The following is a 13668-nucleotide window of genomic DNA, read 5'->3' as shown; positions in this document are numbered from 1 at the left end:
CTGTCAATGTATTTGCTCCCTATCTTTGCATGGAGAGTTTGTCTTGATCTAGACGTGGACTCTCAGGATGGTGCAGGATATCGGCTCCATTTGGCCTCAACTTGAGAGCTTTTTTGAGCTTGGGAGTTGATTTCAGAGAAAACCAGTGACACCATCGTGTTTCTCGCCAACTTTTACATAATCATCATTAGTCAAATTGCAAATTTCTCACACATGCTACATCTCCATTTTGTACGCAATTTAATCTATAATATCTGAAAATTGCAAGGAAAAATATGCTTGAATGTTGTACAAAATCATTATTTTGAACAGTGCACTGACTTTATAACCAGGAAACACTTGTTATTTTAATGGCTTAAGTCGACAAAAGCGTATTGTCGATTGTTGATTGCAAATCTCCGATCATAATTTATTCTTTTATTAGGAAATCTGTAGAAAAAAAGAAAAAGAAAATATAAAAAGTCGTCGCATTTCCAAACTGAAATGGAGGTTTGATCCGACATTTTAAGGGTCCATATGTCTTCGATTAGATGATGGTATGTAACGAGACTTTAATGTTGTTTCAACGAACTTCCAAGGCTTTCAAAGGTCAAGCGATGGTGTTTATTTTGTCAGCGGTGGGGTGAGTGAAGCAAGGGTGGTATGAGACATGCGACATTTCAGTGAAATATTTAATAGATTTTCACGGGGCTTTAAAATGAAACGTTTATGTCAGATGCATAGTGCGCCATTCGTGCTCCGAGACATCAAACAATGCACACCACTAGTTGTTTGCATGTAAGTCTCAATTCTTCATGTGAAAAATTAGTTTTGAGTATGCTTTGAACGATGTCCACGAACAAAATTGTAGGAATTTGAAATGAGGCTGGTTCTATGCAATTTAAAACGAATCCTCCAAATTTTGGAAACATTTCCGATGAAATTTGATAATTTTAACTATCATGAAATTTTGCCATCGTTGCTGAAGGCAACGCGTCTTAAAGCAGCATTTTTCGAAGCAACACCGCGCTGGGGGCTCAAAGAGGTTCTCTAAAAGGGTTCGCTCATAAAATACGTAACGCTCTGGAAGGGAGGGGAGGTAGAGGACAGCGATACGCCATTTTTTTACGTGTCTCGTGATAAAAGTATAGGAGGTTACGTCAAAAAATCGTTACGTATTATAGCAGCCCTAGAGCACCTAAAAACCAGTGGCGTGGCGTGCTTTGCGATTTATCGATTGTTGTGCCATTTAACCTATGGAAAAGGATCGATAAACAGGGTGTTCGCACCGAACGCCTCGATAATAGATTCTTTACCATAGGTTTAAATGGCATAATAATCAATATATCGAAATTCACGCCACGCTACCGCTAAAAACTTGCACCATTCGCGGAGACCTGGAACGCGGCCGGGCGAGCGTGGATCTTATGGCGGAAATCTCGCATTCGCCGACGAAAGTGGCTAGAAAAATGGAAGCAGGATTAAAAGCCAGAATTAAAGGTGCAGGCGCGGCGGAAAAGTGTTTGCAGGGGTGGGTGGGGGGGGCGAACGAGCAGGGAGGGGGGTTCCTGTGGCCCCCGGTGCTCGCTTAACTCGGAATAAACCCCACATTGGATTCCGGCGAGAGTGGTTGCAATGAGAAGTGCGAACAGTGTAATGATTAAAGTTGTACTCTTTCGATCCGGGCGGAGAGGGGGGATTGTAGACACGGCGTGATTTCCCCTCGGTCGGGGGCCCGAGTCGCGGGGGGGATTAAAAGGCGGAGAGGGCCGAGTGGCTGGCATCATTAGTTGCATGTGATTTATACGGGAGAGGATGCGACGCGGGCGGCGGGAGCGGAGGGGGCGAGGGGCGGGCGCTGGGCCTCGGTTGCATACCCCTCCCGCGCGGTAGTGGTATCGGAGTATCCATAGCGGGGCTGTGCATGAGCTGTAACCTATCCACGGGGGCTTCCGCTGCCACGCAATTGGTCGTCGCCATGGCGACGGCTCACGGATCGGCCAATCAAGGCGGGGCGCTGGGAGGCTCGCTGCGACGCTGTCACGGATACAGTTATGATCCACAGTTGGATTTCAACCGGATGGCGTTAGGTCTAGGCACGCCGACGCCGCTTCTGGCTCCTCCGGGCGCGACCGCGGGTGTTTCGGCCGAGCGGGAGCTCTCGCTCTCGCCCTCGCCGGTCCCCATCCCCATGCCGATCCCAAGTCGCGTTGTTCACCCCATCATCCCGAGCCCCATGTTCGCCTTACCCACGTTAAATTTCACCGTCTCCCAAGTGGCCACCGTCTGCGAGACCCTCGAGGAAAACGGGGACATCGAGCGCCTCGCCAGGTTCCTCTGGTCCCTCCCGGTCGCCCACCCCAACATCAGCGAGCTCAACAAGAACGAGGCCGTCCTCCGGGCCCGGGCCATCGTCTCCTTCCACAGCCACAACTTCCGCGAGATGTACTCCATCCTGGAGCACCACAAGTTCACCAAAGACTCCCACGGGAAGCTCCAGGCCATGTGGCTCGAGGCCCACTACCAGGAGGCTGAGAAGCTCCGGGGCCGGCCGCTCGGGCCTGTGGATAAGTATCGAGTGCGGAAAAAGTTCCCGCTGCCCCGGACGATTTGGGACGGCGAGCAGAAGACCCACTGCTTCAAGGAGCGGACCCGGAGCCTCCTCCGGGAGTGGTACCTCCAGGACCCCTATCCCAACCCGACCAAGAAGAAGGAGTTGGCCCAGGCCACTGGGCTCACGCCCACGCAGGTCGGGAATTGGTTTAAAAATCGACGCCAAAGGGACAGAGCAGCTGCCGCCAAAAACAGGTCAGTCACCACGCATTCTTTTAATTCAGCATAATTATATTTATCCTGAAAGGAAAGGAACTATATGCATAGGGTTCCAGACCCAAAAAGTCCCTATCAGTATAAATACACCCGATTCCAACACCATCTCATTCTCAACTTCTTTCCATTTAAATGCAGGGCTACACTCCAAAACAGTCCATCTGCATCCCATAGATTCAAAATATCCCATCTCGCATTTTTTTAAAACCAAAATTAGGAAATATGTGCGTATAGGGTTCCCGTTCCAAAAAGTCCCCATCAGCTTAAATACACTCCATTCCCAGCTTCTTTCCATTTAAAGACAGTGTTAAACTCCAAAAAAGTCCATCTGCATGGCAACGATTCAAAATCCCCCATTTCAAATTTTTTTCATAACAAAATTTATTTTAAAGTATGCTGCAAGAGCTATATGCCTTGCACCTATCTATTAGAATTAAATTAAATAAATATAAATGTATTAAGAGACAACGTGAATTTAAATAATGCATTAGAAGAACGAGAATTTTTGAATTTTCTGTCCTTGTTAAAAAAAAATTAGGCGTCTCAGATTGGTAGTTTAAGTGTGTTGTCCTGTCATTCCTCTTTTTGCAATTCATTCACAATCTCATTCATACTTCCTTTTTAAATGTGATTCAAAGAAAAGTAACTAAAATATCCAATTGAAATTTTCTTTGAGTGCATCTTTGAACGAATGAAGACGATTCTCAGGGAATTTCAAGGAGAGCTCTGTGTTGGGTTTTTTTAAAAAAATGAATAACCATCAAATAAAACTTTGAAAAAGAAGGGAAATTTATGACGTGACGTTTGAATTCAAGATACCCATGTTTAGACTTTCCCTATCGACAAAATATTTTGAGTCTCTTAAGGGAATAATGCGGTACAATTTTATATATACAAAGCAGCCAACGACAATGAGAGGGGGATAAAGAACCAACCAAGTAAACAAAAGGGAAACGCGGTCAAAAGTATTAAAGAACAAAACTGGGACGTTTCAGCTGGTCACCCAAACATTAGCAGTCGGAAGAAAAAATTTACAGGGAAAAAAAATTAAAAATCGGAATCATAATTTGACATGATACTGCAAACTATGAATTAGTGTTAAGCATGCTAGTGATGTTAGAAAGGCGAATTTCCGTAAAACCCTTGAAATATTGATTCCCATTTCTGAAATAATATCGCACCGTGCAAATGTTTATTTCTTCTTTTTCTTCTTTTCCTTGGTGCAAAATTTGGTCAAAGTCTATTTCGTGTTAGAGAGAAATATAGATTGCGGATAAGGTAGAATTTTGAGCAAAATTAAAGTGAAACTCAACTATTTGAGCTTTATTGCCATTACACACTTGGAATCCTCGAAAGTAGTCGAAAGGTTTTACAATTTCCCAAAACATATTATTATTTTTGCACCGGAGGTAACAGAATTCGTTAAGTTAGTTCACATTTATGATTCTAAGATTATCAGAAAGCGTTCAACCATTTTCAAATTCCTGCAACTACAAGTTTTTCATTCATTAGTCCAAATCAATCATGTGCATAGTATGTTTGACAAATTTCAACTGATTCCAGTCAGTTTTTAAAGCTCACATGTGATGACCTAAATCTAGACCAGTAATGAAGTTGAGGGGGCGGGGGAACTCACGTCAAAATGTAATAATTTTAGTTTTATGAATTTAGTGAATTCATTTTTTTCTAACAATTTTGAAATAAATTTTTTTTCGGAATTTTCTTTTTCTATGACAAACTAACTATCGTCAAATTTTTACTCAGTAACGCTATATTTTAGCGTCACGATGAAATTTTCGAAAATTCCATTGACGTGACGAGGGAAAAAAGAAAGAAAAAATTATCGCGATCGACAATATTTGAACCGCGGAAAAATTGTAATCTACCCGATAAAATTTTTCTGAAGTTGATGAAACGTTGCAACTTGTTTCCGGATACATAAATTAAATAAATAATGAAAAACATTTTTTCAGTCTAGAAGAAGTTTGTACGTACGTTAGTTTATGAAAGGATCTGAATTAAATATTAGACGAGTTGTTGACCCAGACCAAAAATAACCGTGCTATACCAGTGCATCCCGCTAGGTTAGGTTTTCTGCTCTTTTTCGGTTCACCGTGATACTCATCAATACAATTCAATTCAATTCCACTTGCAAATGGAAAAAAGTAGATCGCATGTATCTATCGTATACTTTGAGCATACCTTAATAAATTTATAGACAAAGCTATAAACAATTCCACTCCACATATTAAATTCCAGAAAAACAAACATGTGAAATTTGCTAATAGAACTTGAAGATTAATTTTTTCTTAGTCTATTACTAAAAAGTTTAGTAAATAAACGAATGAGCTTAATAGGATTTCGGAGAAAATTAAATGCAAACTTTAAGAGTACTTGACCTATGGAATAGGGATGCATAAGTAAATGTGTAGAAAAACTTGAAAACTGCTTTTTTATTCCAATAGGACTCAATTTATTTTCTTAAATATGTTGTCGCACTCCTTGGATAAATCTCATCTAAAAAATTTCTTACATTCAGTTTCGCACTTTTCTCTAAAATTTTGTGTTGATTTTTTTTAAAAAATAAACATTCTAAAAAATATATATCATTGTTGGAACACAAATAGCCTAAAAGTAGGATTTCATTTTTTATTCTATTTACATATAATTAAAATTGAACTATTGATAACTAAGAAATTCTGGTTTAAAGTAAGCAGTTTTACTTGATTCAATAATTAAATAAATACTTGAGCCTACGATGAAAGCGTGACAACAATAAAAGCATTTTAAAAGTTTATATTTTTTCCATACATATTTCGATTTTTAAATTAAGTGATGAGAGTTGGGTCATTTTACATATTTTTCGTACTTTCTATCTCTTGTTCCCAGGAGATTTCCGAGAGGATTCGCCCTTCGAGGCACAATACGTCCTCTTTTTATTCTATTAAGGTCATAAATGTGTTTATCTCTCACTAAAATCCCATTATACTAGTTGGATTTTATCGAATTTTAAGCTAAAACACGCAGAGGAGAAGAAATATGATGCTGAAGAATTTATGTTTCACAATCGGTAGAGGAATTTAAGTGAAACAGATGGTTCCATTTCAAAAAATAAAGTTTTTTCCTTTCATGAATAATTTCTGCTTGTTTGAAATATTCCTACTTTAGAATGAAGTTAGATAAAGATGATACGATCTTTAATAATTTTGGGGTTTCGCGGATAATGCGCATACGTGCAATGTCTGAAACATTTCAAATAAATCAAGCCTTGAAATATATTTTGTGAAAAATTCAATGGTACAATCCAATTTTTAAGCATCAAAACGGGAGCTTGAACTTTCTCCCCACCACGAGGTTCCACCCAATATTGAACATGTTAATATGCTTTTCTCAAAATTTCAAAAACTGCGCACTAATCAGCGCCCAACAGTTGTATTTTAGGCGAAAATAATTGAAAAACATGTGCTTTTATGAAAATTAGAAACATTATACATCAGCTGGCTCTCAGCATGGAACAATGTAGATTTTCGAAACTTTCTTTTATAAGTATATCTGTCGCACATGAATAATCCAGATACAAAATTCGAATTCTGTATTAAAAATGTTCCTAGACGGTACACCAGCGACTTTTCATTGAGATGATGGTGAAGATTTTTCACCAACTGTTTGTGGTAGACGCACGGGTCATAAGACAGTATGTTATATTGAAAAAAAAAAATCCAACATACTTAAATGATTTTTCTCGCCCGCCCATATACGCTTTAGCGTCTTTATTTTGATTCCAAATAACTGTATTAGCAGTGAGGGTTCTATTACGCATCACTCATTGAAATAAAATTTTACTGGACATCGATTTATCGCATAAAGTCAAAATTATCTTACGTGACTTGATCGAACAAGTTGTACCGCCTGGTTGTGCGAGAGACAAGTTAAAATTTGGAAAGAAAAAATAAATATATAAAATAAGAAAATTCATGAAGAAATCACGTCCACTGTTGGAAAAATTATGCCGCTTTTTCTAGCTAAATAAAACCTTTCAAAATTACATTACTGGGAAACAAAGAACTAAAACTTAATCTATAGGCTCCAAAAACGAGAAATAAAAGATACAAAAACAATGAAAAAACCCCATATCATATTCTTACTTCTCAATGAAAAACGAGAACTAAGTTCATACTAAATATTCCAAAATATTCCACCGTATTAGGAAAGCAACTTATAGGCGAAGAATTTGCAGGATCATAAAGTCAGATTTTTTATGTGTGTTAACCTGCTACCTACTTTAATTTTCACGGTTTCAAGTCTGCGGAACAAATTATATTAGTGTTTACATTTCATATTTATACTTGCAGATTTTTGTATGTGTCCATCTGCGTCGCTACGCTTTTGTCCTCCTCAATGTATAGAATCGGTTCAAGTGCAGCTCAGCTCCATTAAACATTTATCCTTCATCCTTTCCAGTTCTGGTTACGAGTTCTCAGTGAATTCTTTTAAGTTACTTCCTAAACGTATACTTAAATGATGTATAAGGCTTAATACACACCCCTCTTAAGTCTCCCCCCCCCCGCCCCCAACATGCCGTGTGTTGATAGTTTGAAAATGAGGAAAATTTCTTATTTATCTCCATGAAGCAATTTCTTTTTGACCTTAGCTATTTAATATTTTTATTCGCTCATCATTTTTTCTAGTTCTATTCATTCCTCTATTTTCTTATTATAGTACATGAATACAAACGAGTGTTAATTCATGCTTACTTCATTCGATTACGTCAGCGTGATATCTGAAACCACAACACCTAATTAATTTAAAAGGGTCGTGGATTAGGTTCAGTTGAAGACTTTGTTGTGAGAGCATTGGTGCTTATGTCAGCTTTTGATATTAAGAATTGAATCATTGCAATTCTGTTTCAATTCTCCGGACAGTTATTAGCGGTGAAAATGTTTTCAAAAACTATGCGCAAACTCCTCCAAAGATAATATAAACAACACATTTCTTCACATTTTCCTTGTAGTTTATAATTCAATATTTACATCGTTTCATTTCTACTTTATCATGTATCATTGTCCTTAATATCAGTGGAAGTTCATTCATGCATATAGTTTCGAAGTGAATTTTCAATCAGTGCCCATCAATTCCGGAGATCTTGTCTTGATTACCCTCGAGATTTTTCGATTTTCACTTTTTTTCACTCCCATCGTGTTAAACTGAATTTTTTATCCCATATTTTCTATTTGCACACCTTTTAGGGTCAGTCGTCATTACAAGTGAAATAGAAAAAAAACGCTTATTTTGGTTAGAAAAGTTGTTCGGCCGACCTCCTGTCTTATGTCAAATATCTGGAGGAAGATCATAGTTATTGCACGAAGATATGGTTGGGACTTTCATCCCTTTTTAGAATATTTTCAAAAACTTCATGGAAAAATATTAAATAATATTTTTTTAAAAAAAGAAAAAAAAATGCGCTAAAACTTTTAAATACCGCGATGGTAATTACTTAAAGCTCTCCTGGTCTAGTCATTATTTTTCATTCCTTGCACGACGGGGGGGGGGGGGGGGGGGCACTTTATGAGCCTCAGTTGGATATTTGGATACAACTTGATGGTGAAACTTCAAAACCACCAATCTCAGTTTGTGATGTTGAAGCTTTCCCATAGTACATTTGGATCGCGTTAAGCAAAAATAAGGAACCAAGCCATATCAGCTGTTTCATTTATCTTAAAGTAAAAGGGAGGTGTTTTGGAATGCCGCGATCGAGTTTTGTGTTTTTGTGCTTACATTTAATTGGGCAATTTAATTTTTCCATGAAAAAGGTTGTGCGGATTTTTTTTACACATTTTATTGAATTTTCTACATACGAGGCCAATTCCTCAAAGGTATAAAACAACTAGCTTACAAATGATCTCGAGTAAAAAATTTAATTGCTCAATTAAAATCCGCAATAGCTATCGTGGCTTAGTTCCTTTCTGCTAAACGCCGTCCATATTTTACGTCTCAGAGAAGCACGTGGTACTCGTTATTGATTGGACGAAATTGCGTGTGATTTTTCTTTTCTACGAATATTCTCCGTTAATTTCATGCAAAAAATGCACTGTAACATTATCTCAAAGTAAAAAGAAGACGAAATTTTAGAATGCCACGATCGAGTTTTGTAATTTCACAGTAGAATTCACCCCACGATTCCTTCCAACAGTTCAAACTTTAGCGAGGCTAAAGAAAAATCGCAGGGTCGATGGGTATAAAATCAATTTCTTTCCTTGCATCTAAAACATTAAAATTTACCAATACAGGTATCCACTTGCCCACAGATGCTATTGATGATGACGTCACCAAACGTACTCCATTACATCGAATTGAATCCAAACAATAACAATGACATAATCCCTTCTAATACTAGCGATGAGAACAAATCGATCTGTATGGCCTCTCTGGGGCGCAATACTAATAGCGCGCATATAAGTTTGATTGGACTGGTACCGTTGGCATCACTTGAGGGTGACAGAGCGCATTTGGTTTATTGGGCAAAGCGGATTAAACAAATTTAACGTCGCGGCCGAAAAAATAGAAAGAAAAAGAAAACTGTTGACTTCCAGGGACGGCAATATGATCGGAGCCGGAGCCAAGGAAGAGGTCGAGGGAGGAGAGGAGGGAGGGAGATAGGGGCGGTGAAAAACCGAGAGGGAAGGGAAGAAAGCTGGCTGAAGAAAAGACGGAAAAAGAAACTGTTTAGATAATGAAGTAAAAGTTAAGGCTATTGTTCTGGCCGGATTGTATGGAGAGAGCTTATTCAATTTATCATGTAAATATTCGAGACTATAGGGGGTGGGGGCGGTGGGGAGGGGGTTGCATCGATTTTCAAATTACAGAGGATTGAAATGAAATTACGCCATTGAAAGCAAACGTTCTGAATTCAGACCCTGATCCTGCCCGGCCCGTCTTATACTCTTTCCTTTTTTCCTCCTGCCCAGCCCAGCATCCCTCCTTCTCAGCTCGTCGTCTCTCTCTCGCGCCCGCTCCTCGCGCGTATTTTCCGTCTCCTTCCCTCTGGGTTTTTCTTCTAGTTTGAAATCTATCTCCGTCTGATTTTCCATCCCTTCGCACTTCGTCATCCCTTCAACTCTTCCAGCCGCCTTGATCGTAAATATACTCTGTATACTATTCCGAAATGAATCCCTCTAATGCGAGCTGTGTTTGCTTCCGATTGATAGCGGGGGATTTTTTGCTTAACGCCTTTTTGATCCGTCAAACGAGCGAGACGCATTCGACTTTTCTCCCGGGCGGGGGGGTGTGAGGTGGGGTGGGGTGGGTTGGGGGTGGTGAATCGAAAGTCAAGAGGTGGCTGTTCTTTGACGCTCCGTTTAGCTTCAATATCGACGGGTGTGTAAACTTCCCCGCTGGGCCGCTGGGTGCTGAAGGAACGTCTTTGTGCATTTGTACCGTCGGGTTAGCTAACCTCGGCTGCATGCACCCCTGCATAAAATAGGAAGAAATTCCGCGAAGTCAGCGCAAATTTTAAATTGTCAAGCAAAAATCCACTAGCATTCCTAAAAGCGTGATTGTAAAATAATGCACCACTGGACAAGAGGCGAATTCAAACATTTCGCTACATGGCTCTCCTTAAAAAATTTTCGTAGAACACTGTTGGCGCAAAAAAAAAAAAAAAAAAAAAACCCAGATCGGAGCGCCTACTAGCCAATGATTTGTTTGTGCTCAAGTATTTTACTTGAATATAGTTTAATCCTTATTGGTGATTTCCTAGTTGGTTAGAGTTATATATTTCCTCGTTCTATTCAGGGTTTAAAGTTACACGATGTTTCATGCTTTCGATCGCAGTTCGTGCTTCGCCTTCAATTTTAGGTGTAGGCAAAAATAATCCTTTGTGTCGAAAATCGTCGCATCTTTAATGTTTCAACTTAGTACGTCATGGTCCAACAGGAACGAGGATTGAAAGACACAGGGCACAGAAGAGGCCCATCCCCACATCGGGTGGCAGTAATGAGTGAGTTGTTGCATCTCACGAGTTTGAAGGCGCAAGACGAGATATTTATCGCCCGCTCAGACTCGAGAATCCCCACTCGCTGGGACTGTGATCTCTGTTGGTCCAATCTGTTGGTGTCATACCTCATCATGCGGCGTGCATGCGATTAACTCTCAGCGGGAAGCGTACAGGGCCTGCGGCAGTTGTATTGAGGGAAGGTCCTTTTGTAACTGGACCTCAACGGGGTGGCAATCCCATGCATGGGAATTACGTCCTTTGCTAACGATCTATTTTTCTTCAACTAACCACGAATCAAATGTATGCGATTTCCATTTGAAATTAAAAACGCACAGCCGCTGGCTTTAAAACTTTGCATGAGAACATGAAGGAACTCTAATCATGAAGGTTCATATGATGGACAAAAACATATTAAGGGCTAAATCTGTTTTTTATAGACTTCAAAGTTTTAGCTGGTTAAGCTATTCGTTTTTTCCTGATATGTTGTTAATATCTGTGACTGGACGTTCATCAATTTTTTTAAAACAATTTTTTTTTTTTCAGAAAAAATGGAACTACTACAAGAATCTGTCTTGTCTATCTAAATGAATTAAATTAAATTAAGTAATTATAACAAACATCATTACAATAATAGTATAGACTAAAAGAACATAGGAATTTTGAAATTCTCGGTCTTTCCTTGATTAGTCAAAAAGAATACGTTTACTAGTTTAATTACTAAAAACATTCTTCCTCTCGCTTTTCACTCACGCTCTATGTCACGCATAATAGAATCTAAATTTAATGCAGCCTGTAAGTGAGATGCGTGTGATAACTTGTGTCAGAAGCACTCCCGGTATAAATTATAATAATAATAAATGAAAAAATACCCAAACGATTTAAAATTTACAATTTCAACTCATTCTCCAGGGAGGTTCAAAGGAATGTAAGATATGCGATTTTCTCCTTGAACGTTCTAGTAATACGTCACCACTCTTTTTAGATTCAAGATATCATGTATTCTACTATAACTGGGCATGCTTTTCTCATCTTAGTTGTTTCATTTTTCTCTTTTTGCAGATGGCACTCACACTTTGCCGAGCAGCTGAGTTCGTCAGATAAATCTAGGGATGCATATTATCCGCCCCAGTCTCACCTTTTGGGCAGTTTATCAGATTCAAAGTTAGTAAAAGTTTTATTTCCTTAATATTTTCCATATTTTATTCCTTCATGGTAATTTTTAAGTGGTACATGAAACTGTTGTACATGTCTTAGACAGTCACAGGCAGGCGTGTTAACTCGTCAAATTGCAACGATTACGTCATGTAAAGTTTTAGGGGAAATAACTTCAAAAGCACGACACCAGCTTTGAGCGCCTTCAAATACCGGCGATACCATCCGCTTTGCCTGGGAGTTAGTTTAGTTGCGTAACCAAACCAAACCCAACTAAGGTCACACGTTCCACTACGCGCACTCACGAGTAGAGTACACTGCCGTGCTAAGGAAGAACGCCGTATGACCATTCAAGAGTTGCCAAATAACCCTTGATAAAACATGTATTTTTGACGACAATCATGCACATTTTTCTTTGAAATTTTCAGATGTATCAGATGAAATTGCTTACAAAATTGTCTAAAAATTTAGGAAAATAATATTCGCAATTTTGCTGGTAAATTCGGTTTTTATTGGAGGAAACTTGGCAACGTCTGAAGGCCCATACGGCGTTATTCCTTAGCACGGCAGAGTAGCTGGAACCATATATTCAAGAAGAAAGAGAAAAAACGTCCGTGTGAAGTCAAATCTTATCTTCTTTCTTTACTTCTTCATCAAAATTGCAAACCCCCGGACGTTCAACAGTGCTGAAATGCGTATTTACCCTCCTCACAAAAGTCCGCAACCACATATCTCGGTTTGCGACGTTGCAGACTTCCTGTCATACCTTATTTTCAAATGGAAAACTACTCGACGGCAATTCTCCGAACAACTGCTGTGGTTTTCTTTATCTACGGGAAGAGAATTCTGCTAAAACCTCAAGGAATGATGTTGATTTGTCCTCCTTTAAGAAAAAAAAATTAGGAGCGGAGACCTTCAAACACCGCATACGAGATACGCAATTGCGGACTTATACTGCCGAAAAGTAACTACCGGCTAGACGCGCTTTGAATTTATTTCTGAAGGGTGTCTTTTCGCTTTGTGGGCCTTTCCTCACGTGGCAACACAGCGACGATCCAGAAATAATTGAAACGTACTTGTGAAAAGAGAATAATTCCACGTTCATACCTGTAATTAGTTTGTCAAAACGGGGTATCGAGGGTCCTTGGCCGAAGAAGGGGGTGCTACCGTAGCGCGTCGCGCTGTGATATATACGAGCTAAACTTTAATGTACTTCCTGCAGCGGTGTGAACGCGCCAACGCAAGTGGCGGCTTGAGTGGGTATCAAGATCTGGCACGATAAGCCAAAAACGCCGATGCACAGAGGTTTTCCGTTGAGGTTAAGTTGTTCTTTCTCAGCGGAGCAGCGATCTTTTCCCGAAAGTCAATTCGACTCTCCCCCTGTTCCTTTTAGGGGCGTGTTTCATTTCGCAGGTTCCGTTCCGACTCTGGACTAATGATCGTCACCTCAATTCTCCTCTTTTTTAAGTGTTTCGCAAGACGAAATTGAGCCAGTTATTTATACAAAAAGGAGAATCTATAATTGAGGTGTTCGTTGCGAACACCCTGTTTATCGATCTTTTTTCAAAGGTTTAAATGACAGATCAATCGATACATCGCAATATACGCCTCGCCATTGGTCTCATGAGGTTTTAATGTAAGCGTTTATGCTAGGAAAAATTGAGTTAAGCGGAAATATTTTTGAATTCGCTGACAAGAAGAAATCAATTTTGAAT

At 39.4% G+C, this 13668-nt stretch overlaps 1 protein-coding gene across 1 annotated transcript in view; it reads left to right on the top strand.

The window, feature by feature from the left end:
- Positions 1-1880: 1880 nt before the first annotated feature.
- Positions 1881-13668, top strand: part of LOC109037116 (homeobox protein six1b) — a 70585-nt gene continuing 58797 nt past the window's right edge. The window contains exons 1-2 of the mRNA XM_019051622.2: positions 1881-2787; positions 11861-11962. Coding sequence (XP_018907167.2) covers positions 1904-2787; positions 11861-11962 — 986 coding nt within the window. The 5' untranslated portion in view covers positions 1881-1903. The remainder of the gene's footprint in view (positions 2788-11860; positions 11963-13668) is intronic.

The sequence above is a fragment of the Bemisia tabaci genome, chromosome 4 (assembly GCF_918797505.1).
Source record: "Bemisia tabaci chromosome 4, PGI_BMITA_v3".
Classification (NCBI taxonomy): Eukaryota; Metazoa; Arthropoda; class Insecta; order Hemiptera; family Aleyrodidae; genus Bemisia; species Bemisia tabaci.
Note: the sequence above shows the minus strand (reverse complement) of the source record. Positions and strands in the feature narration are given on the sequence as shown.